Source organism: Schistocerca serialis, chromosome 2 (assembly GCF_023864345.2).
Source record: "Schistocerca serialis cubense isolate TAMUIC-IGC-003099 chromosome 2, iqSchSeri2.2, whole genome shotgun sequence".
Lineage (NCBI taxonomy): Eukaryota > Metazoa > Arthropoda > Insecta > Orthoptera > Acrididae > Schistocerca > Schistocerca serialis.
In genome coordinates this window covers 376,166,847-376,191,272 of record NC_064639.1, presented here as the reverse complement: position 1 = coordinate 376,191,272, position 24,426 = coordinate 376,166,847, and the positions used below count along the sequence as shown (strand labels likewise).

Below are 24,426 nucleotides of genomic sequence, written 5' to 3'. Positions count from 1 at the left end.
TGAATCCTAAATGGCAATCTTGTATTGATACAATCCAAATGTAGTATTTATGATCAGGAATACCTGTTTCTTCATCCAGTGGTACATGCAAGAAAGCCTTCTTCAAATGTAGTTTTGCAAAACAAATGTCACCAGCCAATTTAGACATTAATTCTTCCAGCTTTGGAATTGGATATGAATCTATTATGGATTGTGCATTGACTGTTGCCTTGAAATCAACACAAATTCTCAATGTGTTATTAGGTTTTTGTACAACAGCAATTGGCATTGCCTATTGGCTATTGGTAATGGGTTCTATAATGCCATTCTGTTCTAGACAATAGAATTTTGCTACAGAATTGAACTTCAGTGTGATGAGCACATTTTAGTTTTTAATGCTTAAGAAAACATAGTGTCATACTTGCGGAACAATGTTTAAAACTCTTATAAACATCAGTGTGAATCTCATACCCACCTTCATGGATTATGAAGCCTAGCTTATTGAATAAATCATGCCCCAGTAAATTTGTTGTTTGGGCAATGGACTATTATAAATATGGCTGATAAATTGTTTCTATGCAACATGAGTTTTGAACTGGCCTTTGGCCAGTATTTATTGGTTCCTGTAGCTAAATAGCAAACTTAACAATTCATTTAATTTTGGTAATCCCAATTTTTTTGTACACCTGCAGATTAGTTAAAGAAATGGAAGAGTTCATGTCGGTTTGAAATTTCAGTGGAACATTGTTTGCTCCAAGTGTCACAGATCAATGCTAGTTTTTGCTAACAAGATAGTGTTCACTCTGTTCTTTGCACATGAAATTTTATTATTTGCCCATGTTCATCTTGAACAACATTTTCAGTACCAATTATGAATTACTTTGTGTGCTTTAGCACGTCATTATATTGCCTAATTTGCTGCATGTTGCACGCTTCAAACTGATGACCTGTCTTTTTGTTGTACATAGAATATGTATTTCTGAAGAAACAGTCCTTGTGCTTGTGATTAACATTATAGCATGCACATAGACATAATTTTCATCTGTTTATGAAGTGCTGCTGCCTTCTTGTGCTCTCTGACATTTTCACATGGTTGTTCTCATGGTTTGTCCCTGCGAGTTGTTTTTGACACATTGTAAACACACTAATCTGCATAATTGGGGCACACCAGGTGAGACAAGTACGTATCTGTGCATCCAGATTAAAGGCAAACTTCCTAGATTGGTCTTTCTTTAATTTGGTATCAGGTGAATATATAACGAGCATGCGATCAATGAGAGAATCAGTGTAAGGCTTTTAGCACTTCTCATTCTTGCACAAAAATTTTCAATCTCTAGTGAGCCCTGTAATTGTTCTATCCACTCTTGATAGCTTTGACTAGCTTTTCCAAAACAGCAACAAATTTATGTCCGGCTACTGCTATCTATACTTCAGCCTCAAAATAATTTCTAGACCATCTTTAAACTCAGCATATGAGATAGTCACCAGATCTACTTCAAGGCGTAGCTTTTATATCAGTTTAAAAATTTCTGTGACAGTTCTAGCAAGTAGAAAAGCTCTTCACTCAATCTCACTTGATAATTTGTGAGTGATGAAATGTTGCTCCAGTGTGGAGACACACTTTCGCCAGAATTCTATCTTTCAGTCGAAACATGGAAATGGTGATAGCAACATCTTGAAATTTTCTTGTATATCTTTCTTCTCTGGTTCTAACCACGGAAAATCCAGGATGGTATGTAACAATATTAACTCTCTCTCTCTCTCTCTCTCTCTCTCTCTCTCTCTCTCACGCACTCTCACACACACACACACACACACACACACACACATATGCCTGACCACAGTCTCTGGCAGTTTACGCCACACTACAAGCAGCAACAGCACACGATGTGATAGGCAACTGGGTGGGGTAACGAGGAGGCTGGGATGAGGAGGGGGGAGGGACAGTAGGGTGGAGATGAGGGACAGTGAAGTGCTGCTGGGGAGCATGCAGGGACGAGGTGGAGAGACAATAGGGCAGCTAGGTGCAGTCAGTGGGTTAGACAGAGGGCAGGGAAGAGAGGTGGAAAGGGGGGGGGGGGAGTACTGGAAAAGGAGCGAAATAAAAAGACTGGGTATTTTTGTGGGATAAGTGGCCAGTGTAATGCTGGAATGGGAACAGGGAAGATGCTAAATGGGTGAGGAGAATGACTAATGAAGGTTGAGGCCAGAAGGGTCGTGGAAATGTAAGATATATTGCAGGGAGCGTTCCCATCTGCACAGTTCAGAAAAGCTGGTTTTGATGGGAAGGATCCATAAGGCACAGGCTGTGAAGCAGTCATTGAAATGAAGAACTTCATATTGGGCTGCGTGCTCAGCAATGGGGTGGTCCAGTTGTTTCCTTGCCACAGTTTGTTGGTGGTCATTCATGTGAACAGGCAGCTTGATGGTTCTCATGCCCATGTAGAATGCAGCACAATGATTGCAGCTTAGCTTGTAGATCACATGACTGGTTTCGGAATAATATAGTGGGGTGGGGGAGGGGTTGGGGTGGGGGGAGGATAATGGATAGGATATTCCTCACTTCAGAGTACAATGAGAGGTAGTCGAAACCCTGGCAGAGAATGTGATTGTTTTGTTCCAGAAATTACAGTCTTAAATGATAAATAATTGCAGAATGTGGGAATCAAACCAGTGACAATCATAATCCTACACTGTGGTAGACTGTGTGCAGAATGCAACAATACCATCAGACCTCACAGTTTCTGAAAAGTCGTTTGTTTTTTATTAGTCATGTGTGACATATTGTGAAAACATTCCTGTTGAGTCTTTTGGTTGCATGAATTTTATTTAGTCCCACAAAATCTAAAGATATTTTCCATAGCCATGTGAGACAAGTTTATTTTTATTTATTTATAATCGTATTATTCATCTAACATAACATGTAAAGTTTTGCTTTTTACTTCATGTGCATAGAGCATGTAACTTCTCTTGTATGCAGGTCTATGTATTAATGTATGACTCCCTATTTATAACTGTCAATATTTTATGTTGTCTTGTGATCTACTCTGTATAAATATCAAAATTGTGCAGTAAATTATGCATTTTTCTAATTAACACATTTTCATTTCAGGTACGCCAGATTGTGAGTGATTTTTCTGTGATACTGGCAATACTGATGATGTCTGGCTTGGACTTTTATGTCGGTGTGGAAACACCAAAACTTGCTGTGAGTCATTTTCTATTTGCAACATTTCGTACAAGGTAGAGGTTATGAAGTCTGAAGTTGGTGTCTTGATTGGGGCTGGACTGAGACCATTTTTGAGCACAAATGATCTGTCATTTGGTGCCCCCTCCCTAAGACAGTCGTTGCTTTCCCATGGTCTCTTGGAAGGTCCTTTAAAAATAAATCAAAATCTAGTGATATTGGAAATAGGTCATTTTTCTTTTTAAAGTAAGTACTACATAGACTTTCCTATGTAAGAAAGAGAAATTTCTATATTATATTCCAGTGTTAAATATTAAAAAGAAATGAATAATTTTCATTTAATGTAATTCCTGAGATCTTTAAAACTCTTAGTGAAAACAAAAAGAAACATACATATTGTACTTTTCTAACTTCAATAAAAATGTGCTGTCTAAAGGTGCGTGGAAAAAATGAAAATATAAAATTTCTGATATTTTCTTAATTTGATAATAGGACTTTTTAATCTTATAATAATAATAATAATAATAATAATAATAATAATAAATATGAACGTCTATTCAAAATTTATAATAATATGTTTAGCACAAATTTTTTGTGTTTCAGTTTTCATTATGAAATAACTACTTATAGCAAGTTTTAATAATTACATGTAAATAAAAACAAAAATTCTGTGTTCTGTAAGCAGTGTCAGTGGCTCAGATAGTATTTTTATTTGAATGTATCGAGATGTGTGTTAAAGAAAACAATGACCAAAGGTAAATTACATCACAAGATTTACGGTTACATTTGATACACCTTGTATACAAATTTTGCATTTGGGCACCTTTGGTGCCACTCCCAGCTTGGCACCCTAAGTGGTTGCTGGTGTTACTTGGGTATTAAACCAGCTCTGGTCTTGATCTACTTTATAACAAATTTTATGGACTGGCATGTCATTTTAAATAATTCAGTAGATGACCCACTTCAATAAGATTGTTAAGGAAGGCCAAACAATGGCACAGCTAATACTGAAGGTCTCAAAATATTAATCACCTGTGGTTTACTTTCATTTTGGAAGAATAGACTATCACGTGTAGGCCAGATTTGAACTTGTATGGTGACTGTAGCTTAGTCTGGCTTTAGGACCTCTCAAAAAATTACTTGTGCTATCTGCTCTCTGAATGGACTCAAGGAGGTAGAACATCATCAATCCATGAATACTGAGCTGCTTTGCTGAACTGAAATTAAGTCTGAGGAATATTTATTCACTCCAAATACTTAGCCTTTGTTCTTGGAGGAAGATGGTGTTGTATTCAGTGATTGCTGACTTTCTTGAGATGAAGTGTCTCACGTAATTTGTCTGAGTGGTAACTGCTAATTGGAGAAAAGTGTAAATTGAAAGGTATCATTAAGTGAAGAAGACAATCTGTCCATTCATTCTCCAAACAATTAATCTCTTTACCCTGTTGCTGAGGGTCTTTGCTAACTTGCATTATCAAGAGAAACAATTTTTCAAATACCTTAGTGGAAAAAATGTTGCACAGAAATGTTTCCATTTCAGTTTCATATTGGACAGGTACACGTCGAATCCAATGATGGAGTCTCTTCCAGCACATTTAATGTTTGTCTATTATTGAAATTTGAGGCAAAAGATTATCTGATACCTATATGTTTTTGTGAGCAGTGGAACAATGGACCATCATCTAGTTATGTGAATAACTTTCAGAGTGGCTACCCTTAGGTTAGTAAAAGAATATGCTATCATGTATCACATTCATTTTGCATTCAGGCTATGGCCTGGAGGTAAGTGATGTGTCGCAGAGTTACAAGGAAATTTGAAATATGCAGTTCAACCTCCTTCCAAATATTGAATAGGCAAAAATACTTGTACCTTGTTAATTTACTTATCTTGATGAAATCAACAGCTGCCCCTATCTCGTGCTCTGCCTATAAGGCTGATTTATAAAATGCGAATTTGGAATTATGTAGGCTAAGGGAGGAAAAAGAGATTGGGTGCTGGGAAAAGGTAGCAAGCAAAGGGCGAAAAAGAGAAACTATTGAAAAAACTTTAGAAATTCAGTTAGTAAATCAGTCTGGCTAGCTATCTGAAATAATGGACGGAGGGCCTCATCCAGATGTAGTTGAATCTAGGTTGAAGCAGAATATTAGCTTATAGAAAAAAGACAGGTCAGGATCAAATCAGAATTGGAAAAGAAGAATTCTGCTTCTAAGTTGTGGTCATGTGAGGGGTATAGGCCAGCTGCTTCAGGAGAAATTAGGTGAAGGGTACCAGGTCACAAGTTTTGTGAAACCGGGCACTAGCCTTAGCCAGATGACAGAAAACTTATGTCAGCTATGCAGGGAATTTGAGAAGGAAGATCAGGTAATTATAGTTGGGTGAGCAGGAAAAGCCTGGCTATGAATCCAAGATATAGTATTAGGAGTGACATGGATAAAATAGGAGAAGAAACTGGGCACACAAATGTGGTGTTTGTAGAGGTCTTTCAGTGTCATGATCAGCTCTGGGTAAACACTGCTGTAAGGCATGTTAACACTGAGCTGAACAGGATGCTCCAGACACTGGCATAATCTCGCATAAGTCTTGTTCCAGTTGATGCTATTGGTAGGTGAGGATACACTACATATGACTTGTACCTAAGTAGGAAGGGGAAAGATAAGTTAGCCTCTCTATTAGCAGATACTGTAAGGGGGCCACAGTCACTCAAGGGTTGATCCTTGTGGTTAATGAGACCAGGCGGACAGGTTTTTTAGGTTAAAGCCAAAGTCCAGACAGACAACAATCAAGAAAAATAGAATAAAAGAAGCTTCATGTTCAGTTAATAGAGATAAAGGTAAGGAAGGGTACTATCAGTTCACTTCAAAATATCAGGGGAATGAAAAATAAAGTAGATGAGCTGTTAGTTTGTTTAGATGATCTCAAAAATACGAATGAGATTGATATACTTGGTCTGTCTGAACACAATGTAACTGTGGGGATGGAGAGTGTCGGTACAAATGGGTATAATTTGGCATCTTACACTTGCAGATCTAGCATGGATAAAGAAGGAGTTGCCATTTACATGAAAAGGATATAAGGATAAAACTGTAGAAGTAAGCAACTTTTGTGTCGATCAGCACTTTGAAGTTTCTACATGTGAACTATAGCTAGTTAATGTAGTGTTGATATTAACAACAGTGTTCAGGTTCCCATAAGGAGGTTGTGTGCTGTTCATAAAAAAAGTTTGACTCCCTATTATGCTGTCTATCAGCCAAAACGAAAAAGTTATTAATCTGTGGTGGTTTCAGTGTAAAACTTCTAAGCAATTCTGATAGCAAAAGTGAACTAGAAGTGTTATTAATGACATATAACTTAGAATCAGTGATCAATTTCCCTACACATATAGCTCAAGACACTAGCACTCTAATAGATAATGTATTTTTACAGCAAGAGGATGTAAAACTAACACTTGTTTTCCTCTTGATAAATGGATTATCAGACCATGATGCACAACTGATTAACTTACAAAACCTAGCAGGGTGGACAGTTCAGAAACCATTAAGCAAAAGTGTAAGGCTGGTCAACCCAGCATCTATAGAGCACTTCAGAGAAAGTTTAAAAAATGTTAATAGGGGCGATGTATGTAATGAGTGAAATGCCAAAGATCAATGCAACATATTTCTTGATAAATTTATATTCCTTTTTTAACACTGTTGCCCAAAAAAAATTACTAAATGTAACACCAGTTTTCAAAGAAACCTTGGATTACTACAGGTAATGAAGTGTCTTCAGAAAGTAAAAGAAAATTGTATGAGGCAGCAATAATTAGTAAAGACCCAGAAATAATTTTACACTGTAAAAATTATTGTAACATACTGAGAAAAGTTGTTAGAATATCAAAGAATATGTATATTAGAAATGAAATTAATAACTCAGGCAATCAAATCATATCAGTATGGAATGTTGTTACAAGAGAGACAAGAAAAGTAACCACTGGGGTAGGTAGTATTACTATTAAAAAGAATGAGACCATCTTAACCAACAGCACACAAGTAGCTGATGTATTTAACAACCATTTATTAAGTGTAGGTGAAAAAATTGGTGAGAATAGTGCAAAACAAAAAGGCAAGCAGTACATTGAAGAGTCATTTTTAAGAAATCCTAGTCAGATTAATTTTCATCTAACAACATCTTGTGAAATAAGGAACATCATTAAATCTTTGAAAATTAATGTTCTGTTTGGGTAGATGACATTTCTAACAAGATGTTAAAACAATGTGGAGCAGTTACAGCTGATGATCTGAGTCACATCTGTAAGGCATCTCTAACTCAAGGTATTTTCCAAGACAGGTTAAAATATGCCATTGTCAAGCCGCTCTACAAAAAATGGGACACCACAGATCTCAATAATTATTGACCAGTATCCTGGCTTACAACATTTTCAAAAATCATCAAGAAAGTAACGTACTCAAGAGTGGTTAACCATCATAATAGTACTTGGATAATTAGTAAATCACAGTTTGGATTTCAAAAATGCTGTTCCCCTGAGACAGCAATATACAGTTTCACTGCCAACATAATAGTCTTTAAATAGTAAAATGTCACCAATAGGAATTTTCTGTGGCTTGTCCAAAGCACTTGATTGTGTGAGCCTTGACATTATGTTTCAGAAATTACAATTCTATGGTATAAATGGAACAGCATATGAATTATTTAAGTCATATCTACAGAACAGGAAGCAAAAAAGTTTCTTTACATGGTTTAAGTGATTTAAGGAAGTTTCCCGCTTCATGTAAATGGGTTGCAATTACATTAGGTGTTCTGTTGGGTTCAATCATGGGTCCCCTTCTGTTCTTAATAGTCCAGTAGAATTAGCATTCAAATTGGAAATAATTGCTACAAAAGGTTTCATTGTTTTATTGGCTTCATTTGTGTCCCAGTGTAGCTATCTTAAGTTTTCCCCCTGGGCAGAGTTGTGGAAAAGTGGGGGGGGGGGGGGGGGGGGCAAAAATGTACCCGAAAAAGGGGTATTTTATCGGTTTTATGATTATATCTCACAAATGACTCACAATATCGAAAATATGACCATTTGCATATTTTTTGCATTACCCATTTCCATACTAGTGCTCTTCAAAATTGGACCAATTTTACATGTTCATGAAAAATTTTAGTTTTAACCTCTGTTTTTTGGTAATACCATTGAAACTAACCCACCTCTCAATAGTCTCATTCATAAAAAAGGATATGGAGAGAGAAATTCTGCTTTCGATGAAACCAAAAGTGAATTTATTGGACCACCCATTTGTTTACAGCTCCTCATTAAAGCTGGACCATTTCTCATAATCAATGAAGACAATTTCAAATGTAGTTCTTCAGTAATTCTTATGTACACTCTTTTAAACACAGACCTATAGTAACCCATTGTCTTGTACTTATTTAATATAGTAATAGAATAAAATATTAAAATTTTGTAAAATTTGAAAAATAATATTAAAAAAAGTTTTTCATGTATCGAGGGTTAAGAACTGAGACCTCGTGTCTGGCAGATGTCAGAAAAAGTCCTGGCTCAATAAAACTTGTAAGTGAAAAAAATATATGTTATAACAAAATGATACAAAAAAGACAATGCACAACCTGAGAGCAATAAATAAAAAAAAATCAAAGCAATAAAAATTTTTATTATAAAGTTATGTTTTTAGCTCTCCTGTAAAATTTGTCCTTTGTCTGATATGTGGTCTCTGTTCTTAACCCTCAATATAATGTAGTGATACCCATTCAGCTGATATGAAGGAGGCAGGAAGAGAGACACACTCCTTGATATTAGTAGTGGTTATTGTATTTTGTAATTACAAAATTTTACATAAATGTATGAGATGAAAAGAGTGAAAGTAGGTATGTACACAAATTTCACATACGTCGACGTTTGAATGTCATTGCACCACTCAGCTCCTCAAAGTCGGTAATTTTCATCCCCTCGTATATACAGTCCAGGTCTTCATCAACATCTGGTTCGTCAGTTTCATCTGTTTGGAGGGAGTTAGTGCATGAGTTCCCCTTGCAGTTGACACAAATTAATGAGCACTTAATACCAGCCATCTGACACCCACAACTATCTGCGCAGCCTTTGTTGCATTTGCAGGAAATTGTTGAGATAACAGACTGTGGAGCTGGTTCTTTGGAGGTAGGAACGGGGCCAAGACCAAGCTCTGAAGCCTGCCATTCCCAGAGGAGTGGATCTGTCTGGTGTCCTATCCACATTTGTACTTGTAAGTAGGTCCTCAAGCAATGCTGGCGAGCTGCTTCCGACGTTTGTGGTGGGGATGCTAGGGTGAATCTGGATTTCACAATCACTTTGGAAAACAGATCAAATCGCAATTTGTCTAAAGTGTCTCCTGCCATACCGCCGTAGAGGGTTGTTAAAAATCGGAGGCCAACTGCGACAATAGCTTCAGCTTGAGTGTCATGCTCTAAGAAAGGTTTGATATCTTCCAGAAGACATTCATTTTTGACCAGTAAATTGACCACTTTCTTCTTGCCCTGACCGAAGAGGGCTGAAGTTGTCACATTCACTTATGGCGTGGAGAAATATGAGTGGCCTTCTGATGTTGTTTGCTAGTTTGAAACTGCTGGAACCAAATACTTTTGATGAGGTCTTCCTTCTTTCAGGTTTCAATAAATATATATTTTCTGATGGTGTGGCTAGGGCATTGAGCATGATGAGAAGGTCCGTATCCTCACCAACAACCACAACCTTCTCATGTTCCTGTGATACCTCAAGCGCTATGGTAACAATTAGGTGATCTGCGTCTTCATTACCTTGCTTTACGGAGAAGCCTTCTCTTCAAGCCTCGAAATAAGCAAGCTAATGAGACATGTTTTGTTTCAGTCATTGGAAAGGAACTGCTCCCGAGTCTTAGTCACTATCATTAACTCAGTAATGATGACCTCAGGAGTAGTGTGTCTTTTGTTTTGATGGAGGCACTCAGCGTATTTGATGCTCTTGGTGGGCAGGTTTTCTGGGTAGCCAATCGAACACCACCTTGTTGCACTTCCGCTGTAGTGTCTTTTTAAGTATTCAACACATTTGGTTAGTGTTAACTGGAATGTTTTACCATTCTTCCATACAACACAGTGGAGAAGAATTTTTGAACTGTTCAGTTTCACTAATCATATGCCCGTTCTGTGAGATTAAAACGTCAGGTTTTGTTGAATTGTGCGTTAGAAACCGTAAAAACTGAGTCTTACTATGATTTAACGTTAGTTTATTTTCTACAAGCCATGAACTGAAGTCATGTACTGCACTACTTGAAACTGAGTCAATGTTGCACACAACATCCTTTACTACCAAGCTAGTGTCATCAGCAAACAGAAATACTTTAGAGCAGGGCTTCACAACATACGTGCTCGCGGAGCAAGCTGTGAGCAGCAAGGAGCGAGCACGGAGCAGTGCGAGCACGCTATCCCCACTACCGGACCAGAGCGGAGAGTGGGGAGAGTGACGTGGGGCACACAACAGCTGCCGCCAGTCAATGTAAATCCGCGGCCACCTGCAGGGATATCACTCACGAATTATTACTGTGACAAATGAAACAAATAAAGGAGAATGTACACGTGCCACATAATTTTATTAGCTTAGTGTATGCCTCTACATTCGTATTAATTTGTGAACTGTTAGACAATAAAATGTGTCGCTGAAGTGTAGGATTCTCGGTTATCTTGTACTTTTTGCCCTTTACAATTGCGTCTATGTTCGGAGTAATTGTTCTTGTGCATTTTAGGCGCAGTGTGCAGTTTAAATTTCGATCAGACAATGCGTTTCTCAGGCGCATCTTGTTACATTTCATTGCAGAGAACAGTTGTTCACAAACATATGTGGAACCGAACATTGATTTTATTGTAGCCGCCAGTTTGTGCAAACGAGGAAATCTATCGTGAGGGAAGTGTCTGTAGAATTCCAAAATGTTTTTCTTGTTCTGAAATTTGTCTCTGTATTCTCTCTCACACTGCAGGTCAATAATTTCTAGTTGTGACTCAGGACGAATCTCTTCAATATTCGCTGAATATGGAGAGGAGAACAGATCAAAATCACTGTCTACTGCTGTCAGATCTTGAAAGCGTTTATCAAATTCTTCCTTAAGGGCAACTAACCTATGTGAATAACGTTCACAGTCTTTGTGAACATCTTGCATGAATGATAATTTACGAAAGTGAGCTAGATTTTCTGTTTCCAGCTGACTCACCCAAAGTGTCAATTTCATTTTAAAAGCTCGTATTCGATCTATGAAATGAGTAATTAGCAGATCTTTACCTTGTAGTGAAATGTTCAAAGCATTCAGATGGCTAGTTAAATCTGCTAAGAACGCGAGATCTTATATCCGTGAAGGCTCTTTCAATTCAGGAACACACATGTTATTTATTTCCATGAACATATTTACCTCATCTAATAGGCATTGCCACGACTAAGCCAGCGGACCTCGCTGTAATAAGGCGGGCTACCATACTGACTTTCTACATCCTCAAGAAAGCTTTTCAATTGCCTGTGTTGTAGCCCATGCTTCCTTATATAATTGGTTGTATGAACAACAACATTCATCACATTATTTCATTCGGCACGGTCAGTTTTTGCATTTTCTCCTTCAACAGCGCAACGAAACCTGATTTTTTTCCCTGTCATTGCTGGTGCACCATCTGTAGACACTGAAACTAAAGAATTCCACGACAATCCTATATTTTCAACACTTTCTTCAACACTACTTAAAATATCACCTCCGGTTGTAGTGTTCTTCATGGCTACTACATCGAGGAGCTCCTCCCTCACCTGAAGATCTCTATTAACACCGCTAATAAATATTGCAAGCTGCGCTGTTCCAGTGATATCAACACTTTCATCCAGAGCTAGAGAATACGCCAAAAAATCTTTACGGATATTTGCAAGCTGGCTGTGGACGTCGTCTGCTATGTCCTGTATGCGACGCATAATGGTCATGTTAGATAATGGCACAATCCGAAAGTGTTCAACTTGAGATGCACACAAATGTTCCGCGGCAACTACCAAACATTCTTTTATTAAATTGACATCAGTGAAGGGGCACAGGGATTTTGCTAAAAGCAAAGCAATTTTGTAACTCACTCTGAGAGCTGCCTCAGTTGATTTTTCTTCGTCGTCCAGATTTTCTTCGGATAGCTTCCTTATAAGTTTAATAACTTCCTGTGCACGATCTGGTCCACCACATTTTCCACTTCCATAGTCTTTTGCTTGGTATGACATATAATGCAAATTAAATTTCCTAAAGGAATTCAGCGTTTTGTGACATACTAAACATTTTGCGACATCATCTTCTTCTGTAAACAGATACAATTCTTCCCAATGGGGGTTGAACTGCGAAAGCATGGTTGGGGTTATACGACGACGACTTGACATGATTCTTAACCAACGAAGTGACTGTTAGAGCTGATCGTAGTACTTTAAACGTTACACAGTCGGCGCAAGTTCAGTAGGCACACTGCGGCCCTATTCAAACGTGCGCGCGCATTTCCCCTTCCTCCCCTCCCTCCCTACTCCGCGACCTTGCACCTGCTCGCGAGCACGTGCCTGAGCAGACGCGAGTACTCGTGCTCAAAACCGGCCAGTTGTTAAGCCCTGCTTTAGAGTTACCCATAATACTAGAGGGCATATCATTTATATAAATAAGGTACAGGAGCGGCCCCAACACTGATCCCTGGGGCACCCCCCACTTGACAGCACCCCACTCAGATCCCACATCACAGCCGTTATCAACATTGTGAATAATGACCTTTTGCTGCCTGTTGCTAAAGTAAGAGGTGAACCGATTGTGAGCTACTTCCACTATTCCGTAATGGTCCAACTTCTGGAGCAGTATTGTGAGATCAACACAGTCAAATGCCTTTGTTAAATCAAAAAATACGCCAAGCGTTCGAAACTTTTTGTTTAGCCCATCCAGTACCTCACAGAGAAAAGAGAATATAGCATTTTCAGTTGTCAAACAACTTCTAAAGCCGAACTATACATTTGATAGCAAATCGTGTGATATAAAATGATCAGTTAACCTTACATACACAGCCTTTTTGATAACTTTTGCAAACACTGATGGCATAGAAATAGGTCTAAAATTATCTACATTATCCTTTTCTCCCATTTTATAAAGCAGCTTTACTACTGAGTACTTTAATCATTCAGGAAACTGACCATTCCTAAAGGAAAAATTACAAATATGGCTAAATACAGGGCTAATATGTGCAGCACAGTACTTTAATATTCTACTAGACACTCCATCATAACCATGAGAGTCCTTAGTCTTCAGTGATTTAATTATTGACTCAATCTCCCTCTTGTCTGTATCACAGAGGGATATTTCAGACCCAATCTCGGAAAGGCATTTGCTAAGAAATTTATATGATTTTCTGTAGAAACTAAATTTTTATTTAATTCCCCAGCAATGCTCAGAGAATGGTTGTTAAATACTGTACATATATCTGATTTATCAGTAACAGAAATATTATTACTGCGAACTGACTTCATATCATCAACCTTACTGCGAACTGACTTTATATCATCAACCTTGTGCTGCTGACCAGACACTTCCTTCACAACTGACCATATGGCTTTAATTTTATCCTGTGAATTAGCTATTCTATTTGCATATCACATACTTTTTGCCTTGCTAATAACATTTTTAACCACCTTACAATACTGTTTGTAATGGGCTGCTGTAGCTTGATTGTGACTACTTCTAACATTTTGATATAATTCCCGCTTTGTTCTACATGATATCCTTATCCCACTCTCTGTGGGACTCATAGTCTCACATCTTGTAGGCATCTGTTTAAAAGGTTAGGAATTCTTACAACAGCCTCACAGTACATTTACTCAGTAATAAAATTTGTTCAAAACAACAGTGACATCCGTGATTATAATACCACAAGAAAGAAAGACTTACACTGTCCTCTAATTAACCTATCTTTGGCACAGAAAGGGGTAAAATATGCTTCTGTAAGAATTTTCAATAAATTACCAGAGGAAATAAAATGTCTGACAGACAGCAGTAATAGTTTTAAAAATAAATTGAAATCATATCTACTTGACAACTCCTTCTATAACACAGATGTATTCTTGAATAGAAATAAATAAATCTATAGGTACAATGTATGCATTCTGTGGAATTTAATGGAATGGGATAGGTAATAAAATTTTTAAGTTAAAAAAAAAAGATACCTTGATTCATGCGTGCATTTCTTATGCACTTGACATGTTCCACATCATTATAGTTACCATGAGATTGATCAGTGGAACACATAACTAAGTAACTAAACTAACAAACTAGGTAACTAACTAAGGATGTCAGGAAATGCGCCTTAAGTCACTGAATGATTGCAAAGATAACTGGAGGAGAGTCCTATCAAGTCGTCAGAAAATTTTAATGCTCTACTACAAACACTATCATAGTCAGAAGGAGGTTGTATTTTTAAACTGTTTGTGAGTTATGTAAATAGCTTATGTAAAAATAAATCCAATGTGCCTGTATTTGGTTCTTTATTAGTAGGTGCTTTATTTTCTGCTATCTTAAGGAAAAAATGATTAAAATGATTTCAGTGTGCCATAATTTCTGCCGTAGATATTTTCTGGGAACTTAATTTCATTCATCTCACTGTTTTTATTTCTTTGAGTATTTGCCTTAGACTTTATTGCTACCTACATCACAAAATATCCATTAGTCAGAAGAAATTTGGAGCATTCAGAGCTGCATAGTTATATGCATTGATCATAGAGAACTCATAATAAAGACAGAGCTGGTTGCATTTTCTTAGAGTAGTTGGCTTTGATAGTGAATGAAAAGCCACAAATTTTCAAAGCTGAATTGGAAAACTTCCTGATAGAAAAGTCATTTTATTCTGACCAAGATATACTGTTAGTGTTGCGTAAGGAAAAGAAAACTGGCTGTTCATCCTATTATATCCTAGTAAACTTAAATAATGATAAAATCAAATGAGTAAACTCGTTCATTAATGAACTTGCTCATTGTGGATGTATAATCTGCAGAGTGTATGAACAGAAGCACTACATTCCTGGCATATCCATTATTTCTCTTTACTGTACAAGACCTCGAAAGCGTCAAGCAAAATGTCTCAAAAATTAGTTTATGGAGAAAAGGTGATTTTTGCCTTGCAGTATCTACATTTAGTGTGGTGTACTAAACCTTTAGACACTAGGACAAAGTTAGGCTAAATGAGCAAGTTTTCGCTTTTTTATTTTTGTAGATAGTTACTTACTTGGTTAACAATAATGGAAATTCCTGGCTGGAGCACTGTGTTAAAGAAGGAAAAGTCAACCACTCAACTATAGCAGATTGATGCATCGACACAGAAACAGTACAGGAAACAGCATTCACACTATCTTTCTTTAACTAAAGTAAACACACTCATGCACACAAGCACACAGACACCCAAACGTACACTTCTGTGGCCATTGCAAGACTGATTATTTATACTCGATTATTGAAAGCAGTTGCCTGATCTGACAGAGGAGGGAAGGGGGTATAGAAGGATATAAGGAAGGGGTGGTGGGAAAGAGGCATGTCTTTGGACAAATAACTCCACAGCAGCACAACAAGATAAAAGGTATACAGTGGGGAGAGGGGGGGAGGGGAAGAGAGAGAGGGGCAGTAGGGAGGGAGCATGCCTGCAGGGGGGGGGGGGGGGGGCAGGCAAGAGTGGTGGAGTGGTGGGTGAAGCACAGTGCATGCTCAGGAGAGAAAACAAGTGGTGTGGACAGAAGAGTGAAGGAAAGTGTAAGATGACACATTGGGAATAGGTTAGTGGGTATTTAGGCCAGGAGGACTGTGTGGGCGCAGGGTAGTTATAGAGACAGTTCCTATCTGTGTAATTCAGAGAAACTTATGCTGGAAGGGAGTGTCCAAATAGCCCATGTAGTGAAGTAAAGTTTATGGTTTACCAGAGTGGCAGTGGCCATTCATGCAAGTATATGGTTGGTTACTTGTCGTGTCCACATAGAATACTGTACAGTAATTGCAGTGTAGCTGGTATACAATGTAGCTGTTTTCACACATGGCCCTGCCTTTTATTAGGTAGGAAATGTCTGTGACCAAACAGTAGTAGGAGGTGGTGGGTTAGTGTATGGGACAGGTCTTGCATCTGGGGTGACCACAAGCGAATGATCCATGGGGTTGTGGATTGGGAGCAGGGCTGAAATACGGATGGATGAGGATATTCTGTAGGTTGGGTAGGTGATGGAACACTACTTTGAGGGATGTGGGTAGGGTTTTTGGTAGGATATCTCTCATCTCAGGGCACAAAGAGAGGTAGTTGATGCTCTGGTGAAGAAGGTGGTTGAGCTATTAAAGGCCAGGGTGATACTGAGCAATCATAGGAGTGCTGGTCAGTGGCTGGTTAACAGGTTTACTGGTGTCAGAAGATCAGATGTCACAGGAGATTTGTTTCTGGACGAACTGGATAGTATACAGTCTGTCACTAACAGCCCTGGTAAGGTTATCAATATATTTTGCCAACACCTACTTTCCACTGCAGGTGCAGTATCTATGGATGGCACAGCTGTAAGGAAGAGACTTTTTGACATGGAACAAGTGACAGCTATTCAAAGTGGAGGTACTGTTGGTGTTTGTGTGCTTGTCATTGACATATGAGGGCAGTTCAATAAGTAATGCAACACATTTTTTTTCTCGACCAATTTTGGTTGAAAAAACCGGAAATTTCTTGTGGAATATTTTCAAACATTCCCGCTCTGTCTCTTATAGTTTCATTGACTTCCGACAGGTGGCAGCGCTGTACAGAGCTGTTAAAATGGCGTCTGTAACGGATGTGCGTTGCAAACAACGGGCAGTGATCGAGTTTCTTTTGGCGGAAAACCAGGGCATCTCAGATATTCATAGGCGCTTGCAGAATGTCTACGGTGATCTGGCAGTGGACAAAAGCACGGTGAGTCGTTGGGCAAAACGTGTGTCATCATCGCCGCAAGGTCAAGCAAGACTGTCTGATCTCCCGCGTGCGGGCCGGCCGTGCACAGCTGTGACTCCTGCAATGGCGGAGCAAGCGAACACACTTGTTCGAGATGATCGACGGATCACCATCAAACAACTCAGTGCTCAACTTGACATCTCTGTTGGTAGTGCTGTCACAATTGTTCACCAGTTGGGATATTCAAAGGTTTGTTCCCGCTGGGTCCCTCGTTGTCTAACCGAACACCATAAAGAGCAAAGGAGAACCATCTGTGCGGAATTGCTTGCTCGTCATGTGGCTGAGGGTGACAATTTCTTGTCAAAGATTGTTACAGGCGATGAAACATGGGTTCATCACTTCGAACCTGAAACAAAACGGCAATCAATGGAGTGGCGCCACACCCACTCCCCTACCAAGAAAAAGTTTAAAGCCATACCCTCAGCCGGTAAAGTCATGGTTACAGTCTTCTGGGACGCTGAAGGGGTTATTCTGTTCGATGTCCTTCCCCATGGTCAAACGATCAACTCTGAAGTGTATTGTGCTACTCTTCAGAAATTGAAGAAACGACTTCAGCGTGTTCGTAGGCACAAAAATCTGAACGAACTTCTCCTTCTTCATGACAACGCAAGACCTCACACAAGTCTTCGCACCCAAGAGGAGCTCACAAAACTTCAGTGGACTGTTCTTCCTCATGCACCCTACAGCCCCGATCTCGCACCGTCGGATTTCCATATGTTTGGCCCAATGAAGGACGCAATCCGTGGGAGGCACTACGCGGATGATGAAGAAGTTATTGATGCAGTACGACGTTGGCTCCGACATCGACCAGTGGAATGGTACCGTGCAGGCATACAGGCCCTCATTTCAAGGTGGCGTAAGGCCGTAGCATTGAATGGAGATTATGTTGAAAAATAGTGTTGTGTAGCTAAAAGATTGGGGAATACCTGGTGTATTTCAATGCTGAATAAAACAACCCCTGTTTCAGAAAAAAAAATGTGTTGCATTACTTATTGAACTGCCCTCGTACATATTTATGGAGCCATCTGAAAGGTTGAGATCAACATCTAGGAAGGTGGCTTGTTGAGTTGAGAAGAACCGGGTGAAGTGGATTTGGGAATGGATGTTGAAGTTAGGAGGAAAGAGCAAAGGTTGTCCTGGCCATGGTGCCATGTCACCAGTCAGTCTGAACCAGACACAAGATTTTAGGTGTTGACTACATAGGAAGGATTCTTCCAGATTACCCATAAGTAAGTTGGCATAGAATGATGGCATTTGAGTACCAATGGCAGTATCAACACATCATATCACCAATTGATACGTAAATCTGGCTACATGAATAACAGTTACAGGCTTTAAAAATTATATGTACAGATGTCAGTTAGTAATTCCTATCCATCATCCGTTACACATTACTGTGGAATGGGTGTCAAGGAGAAACTTTTTCAATTGTTTTCAGATTGTTCTTGTTGTTTGTCAGACATTTTATACCACTGTATAAGTGATTAAAAATTTTTGTTGCAGCATTGTGCACCCCTTTTTGTGTTAAAGACAACCTTAATGTGGATTAATGAACATAATTTTTTTGTTTGGTATTGTAATTATGCACATCATAGTTTCTTTTGAACTGAAGTGGGTTATTAGCAACAGACTTCATAAATATACTGTGAAGCAGTGATCAAAATGCCCAACTCCTTTAAGAGACATCTACGAGATGATTGTGGAAAAATCTTTATCTTTTTCATGAATAGGTCATTGTATTGAGTGATGAGTAATGAATGTCTCAAAAATAATATAGAGCCAAATTTAAATGGTAAAAAAAATACATCAAAATGTAACTCAGTTGCAAGTGATCTACTTAATCCCAACAGCAGTTTAACCAAGTCATGCTTTGGAATTAACTGAACCATTGTCATTAACTGGTTTTTTATGTTTCATTGAGTGGTTCAGTTGACCTCCATGTCCCATTACCCTCAACTTTACTCTACTTCCAAAATTGTGTTAGTATTTGCAACCAAAAGAATTTTCTCTGCTGGGACTCTTCACACTAGGGCAAAAGATGGACACTCATCAGCCCATGAACTGACATTCTCTCCTTTCAACAAATTCATCCTTGTCATCTTTCTTTTTGATATTACTCTATGATTTTCTCCATGAGTTTGCTTGCAGAATCTTATCCAAGATATTCTGTGAACCTTCTCGATATTTTCTTCCATTATTCCTAAAAGAGATTTTTTTTAAGTTTTGGTGAAATTGCTCAATTGTTTCTGCAGAACCATATTCCTCTTACCATTTCTAGGAATTGGTTTTCTTGTGTGATGTTTTCTTTTGCTTCTAAAGTTGACAAAAAGTCTCAACATGTAATAGCGTTTACAGACTGTAAGAGGTAATGCAGGGGTTCAGATGTTGGACTTGTATGCTGATGAAGACAAGTTCAAGTCCTGGCCTCATAATCTTGATAATGGTCTTCATAACTCCCTTAAACCATCTTTGTTTACTATTGGTGTCATTAATTGAACTAGAAAACTTTCCAAAACTGGTCCATTACTATTTCTGAGATGACCACAGTGTTGATATAAATTAAATAAATAAATGTCATGTGACTAGGGCCTCCAGTCCGGTAGACCATTCGCTGGGTGCAAGTCTTTCGATTTAATACCACTTCAACGACTTGCACATCGATGGGGATGAAATGATGATGATTAAGACAACACAACACCCAGTCTCTGAGTGGAGAAAATCTCCGACCCAGCCGGGATTCGAAGCTGGGCCCTTAGGATTGACATTCTGTCGTGATGACCATTCAGCTACTGGGGTCGGACTTGATATAAATTGAACTCTGAGTGTGGAGAGAGGAGAAAAGAAAAAGAAAGAAAGAAAGAAATTTTTACACAATAGACAGTAATGCTAACTCACATATGTACATATAATTACAACATCATCTATAAGTTAATAACTCATACTATTCAATACAGGTAATATCTAGTTTCCTCAATAATAGAGGCCCTACCGTTCTTCAGCATTATGGTGATCCAGAGGCTCAGATCTCTCAAATATTGCTGTAGCACCACAACTGCAACCCCCACCCCCCACCCCACCACCAAACTTTACTGGCTTTTAACAGCATGTACATTCAGACAGATGTGTGAGTGAACTATATTAAAGTTTATGCTATCAGATACAGATTGGAAAAAAATTATTTATGCAGATTTCATTTTTCAAATTTTTAATTTTCTTTATTTGTTTCAACCAACACTTAAACATTGTATTGAACTTACAGTGACAAACAACATCTGTCAGTTACATATCCTGTTTGTGTTGTCTAGCTCCACTTTTAACTATATTCATATTTTTTTTTAGGTGCCCAGAGAATTCAAGCCAACATTACCTGACCGTGGGTGGCTCATTTATCCATTTAATAATAATCCTCCATGGACAGCAATTGCAGCAGTTTTGCCAGCTCTCCTGGGTACAATTCTCATATTTATGGATCAGCAAATCACAGCTGTTATCGTCAACCGCAAAGAAAACAAATTAAAGGTTAGTGTATTACAGTCAATTAGGGTAGCTTTTTACCTGTCGGGGTATCTTTGTACCACTTACCATTTTTGTTTCAAATGGCTGCAGCTCCACCTACTTGCATTATTTTGTACCAAAAGTAACAGCTTTATTATATCTGTAACTTCTAGTTTGTATTTCAGCTGTCTTTCCAATATAACTGCAAGCTCTTAGGCTTGTGATTATCTCCAGATAGCTCAGTGATTGTTTGGTCTAAGAATGACAATGCTCTTCAGTAAATAACAAAGCAACAGCACCAACATTTTACAGGGGTATTAGGTATTCTTAAAAATTAATATTTATCAATATGGAAAATGTAACAGATTGTCACAGTGTAGAATAGTCTGTGCTAGGTCACTGAGAAGACAGCAAAAGGAAAGCTGGAAATTTCAAGTTTTGCATTTAAAAGTAATTCACACAGCATAATTTGACAGTTGCCCAGACTCCCTTATGGAGAACATTGGAACAGGCATTCCTGGCACTGATAAGTTACCATGTCTGGATGGAATCTCCCTGGCATTGGCCTCCTTACTTAGCATTTATCATAAATCTCTTGGTCAGTACAAAGATTCAAGGAACTGGGAGAAAGCACAGGTGATTCCTGCATACAAGAGAGATAAAATAATGGATCCACAAAATTATTGACCAATATACTTAATATTGATTTGCTGCAGAATTCTTGAGCAAATATGAAATTCAAATATAATACATTTTCTCGAGGCATAAAATCTTCTGTCTACAGAACAACCTGACTTTAGAAAACATCACATGTAAGAAACTCAGCAAGATCAATATCCAGCAAAACATAGATGAAGGGCAAGAGGCAAATGCAAACTGTTAACAAAAGACAGTGCGTACAGAATAGATTCCCAGATATAGGAGTGGCTTGAAGACTTCTTAAAGAATAGAACCTAGTATTTTGTCCTTGATGGCAGGTGTTAATCAGAGTCAAGAGTATCATCAGGAGTGGCCCAGGGAAGTGTAGTAGGACTGCTGTTGTTTTCTATATACATAATGATCTGCCGAACACAATGAGCAGCAATCTGCAACTGTTCCCTTATGATTCTGTAGTATACAACAAAGTGTCATTATTGAGAGGCAATAGGACTATTCAGGATGACTTAGATAGAGTTTCTATTTAGCGTGATGAATGTCAGCTTGCTCTAAATGTACAAAAATGTAAGTTGATGCAGATGAGCAGGACAAATAAACTTGTATCATCCAAATGCTGTGTTACTGGTGTGCTGTTTGACATAGTCATATCAATTAAATATCAACGTGTACTGTTGCAGAGTGATATGAGATAGAATGAACATGCAAAATCAGTAGTAGGGAAAGCAAACTGCCAACTGCAGTTTGTTGGGCGACTTCTAGGAAAGCATAGTTCACCTACAAAGGAGATCTTGGGTAGAACACTAGTGCAACCCATTCTCAAGTACTGCTTGAGTGTTTGGGATCTCTATCACTTTAAATTAAAGGAAGGTATCAAAGCAGTTCAGAGGCTTGCTTCTAGATTTGTTACCAGTGGATCTGATCAATATACGAGTATTACAGAGCTGCTTTATGAACTCAAATGAGAATCCCAGAAGGGAAGACATTATTATTTCTTGAAACACTATTGAGAAAATTTAGAGAACCAACATTTTCAGCTGATTGCAAAAGAATTCTACTGTCACCAACTTACAACTTCCGTAAGGATCACGAAGAGAAAATAGGAGAAATTAGGGCTCATATGGAGTCTTATAGACAGTAGTTTTTCCTGTGCTCCATTTGGAAATGGAACAGGAAAGGGAGTGGCTAGTAGTGGTGTGCCATATGGTGGCTTATGGAGTATGTATGTAGATGTAGGTGTGGAAACCAGGTTTCCTGGACTGGAAATTGGTGAGTTCCTCCAGTGCTGTGTAACCATAAGCTCTGACCTTGCTTTAGTGACAACAATGCTGTTTGGCAGTGGAACTTTGGTTTGACTGCTCAGATCATCAGAACAATGTGAACTTCAATTTAAAGAGAGAGAGAGAGAGAGAGAGAGAGAGAGAGAGAGAGAGAGAGAGAGAGAGAGAGAGAGAAAGTGCTAACTACTAAGGTGGGCAACATGCCAGTGGGATAGATGCTTGTAGAGGTGAAATAGCTTACAGCAGACTGCCTCTGGTGTGCCTACAGCATTTTAGTTGGGTTTGGAAAAATTCTGTCTACATGAAAGTACATTTACGCATAAAGACGGTGTTCTGAATCTAAATTCAGTCACTAACCAAAGTTTGGCCTCCAAATTGAATGAACAGTTAGATAGTGATATGAAGGAAGGGCATTTAGCTCTTGAGACAATTTTTATTACCGTGCAATTTCTGTGCTGACAAGGACTAGCAATTAGAGGGCATGAAGATGTAAACTCAAATTTTTTTTCAATTGTTGGAACTCTAGAAGAATTACACACCTGAGTTTAAAGATTTGTTAGGGCATTTGGGGTATAAGTGGATGTCTCACGATATTCGAAATGAGGTCGTTGATCTAGTAGGAAAGTATGAGTTCAGAAAGGTATTGGCTTCAGTCAAGAAGACTGAACATTTTTCTATTATGGTTAACGAAACAAGTGATTCTTTGATTCATGAACAAATGTCATTTTGTATTCGTACTGTCGATGATTCCTTAATCATCAACAAAGACTTTATCGGCTTACACGAGACCCCCAACACTGAATCACAAACTCTGTTTAGTTTTTTTAAAGATGTTTTTGCTCATCTTGATTTGTCTATGGATAACTTAAGAGGACAGTGCTATGATGGTGCCACGAATATGAGAGGTAACTTGAAAGGACTAAAAACGTTAGTTTCGGATGTACAACTGAAAGCACATTATGTGCACTGCACTGCTCGCTGTTTAGACGTGGCAGTTGTAGACAGTCTCTGCCATCTTACGTCTATGAGGGGAAATTATGGCTTTAGCCAAGGACTTAATAAACACCGTAAGGGGATCCAGCAAAAGGATGGGACTTTTCAGAAGCATATGCTGTGAGAGCACCAACAACCAAGCTGGTCTACAACCCTTTAGCCCGACTCGATGGACTATGCGAGCTTTTAGTATCTTGAGATTATTGAACAACTTTGAAGAACTTTTAGAGTTTTTTGAAACATTTTCTGCAGAGAACAAAACAGAGGCAGATTGCAAATGTGCAGGCTACCTTGAGTCAATATTACAATTCAAGACTTATTTCTTTCTACATCTTTATTGCCATGCAATTAACCCAGTAGAGGATGTCAATGAAAAAATTCAATGCCCTCATCTAAGTGTTCCTGATCTGGAAAAAAAATATATGAGGGCTTGATTTGTATATTGAATGGAAGGCGTGATAGTTTTGAACACTTTTGGGAATTGTGTTGAAAAGAAAAACCTTCACAAGTTGATGATCCGTCACTTCTTGGGATCGAAGTATATCAAAGAAGTATGAAAACAATGAAGCTAGCTCACCACACACTTTCAAAACCCCAAAGGAATGCTACAAAGCTGTTTACATTGAAGTTTGTGAAATGGTGCAATCTTGCATTACTGAGCGGTTTGCTTCATCTGGACTCACACAGGTCATTGCAGTTGAACAAGAGTGCTTGCGTTTAGTAAACAGAGGTGAAAAAAAAATTGGAAAAATCAACTGAGTTTTTCAAAAATGACCTAGACTGTGCTTACACTTGAATACGTTAGCCAATATTGCTAATAAAAAACAACTCATCTTGAAAAACTTGCATGA

The 24,426-nt window shown here is 38.4% G+C and overlaps 1 protein-coding gene across 9 annotated transcripts in view; it reads left to right on the top strand.

Moving 5' to 3' along the window:
* LOC126457194 (sodium bicarbonate cotransporter 3) overlaps positions 1-24,426 on the top strand; it is a 989,834-nt gene that overhangs the window by 844,069 nt on the left and 121,339 nt on the right. For all 9 annotated transcript variants that reach the window (XR_007585444.1, XM_050093289.1, XM_050093286.1 and 6 more), the window contains 2 exons: positions 3,092-3,187; positions 20,493-20,672. Coding sequence is in view for 8 of the 9 variants with exons in the window: in XM_050093289.1 (XP_049949246.1) it covers positions 3,092-3,187; positions 20,493-20,672 (276 nt within the window). In the remaining variant the exon portion in view is untranslated. The remainder of the gene's footprint in view (positions 1-3,091; positions 3,188-20,492; positions 20,673-24,426) is intronic.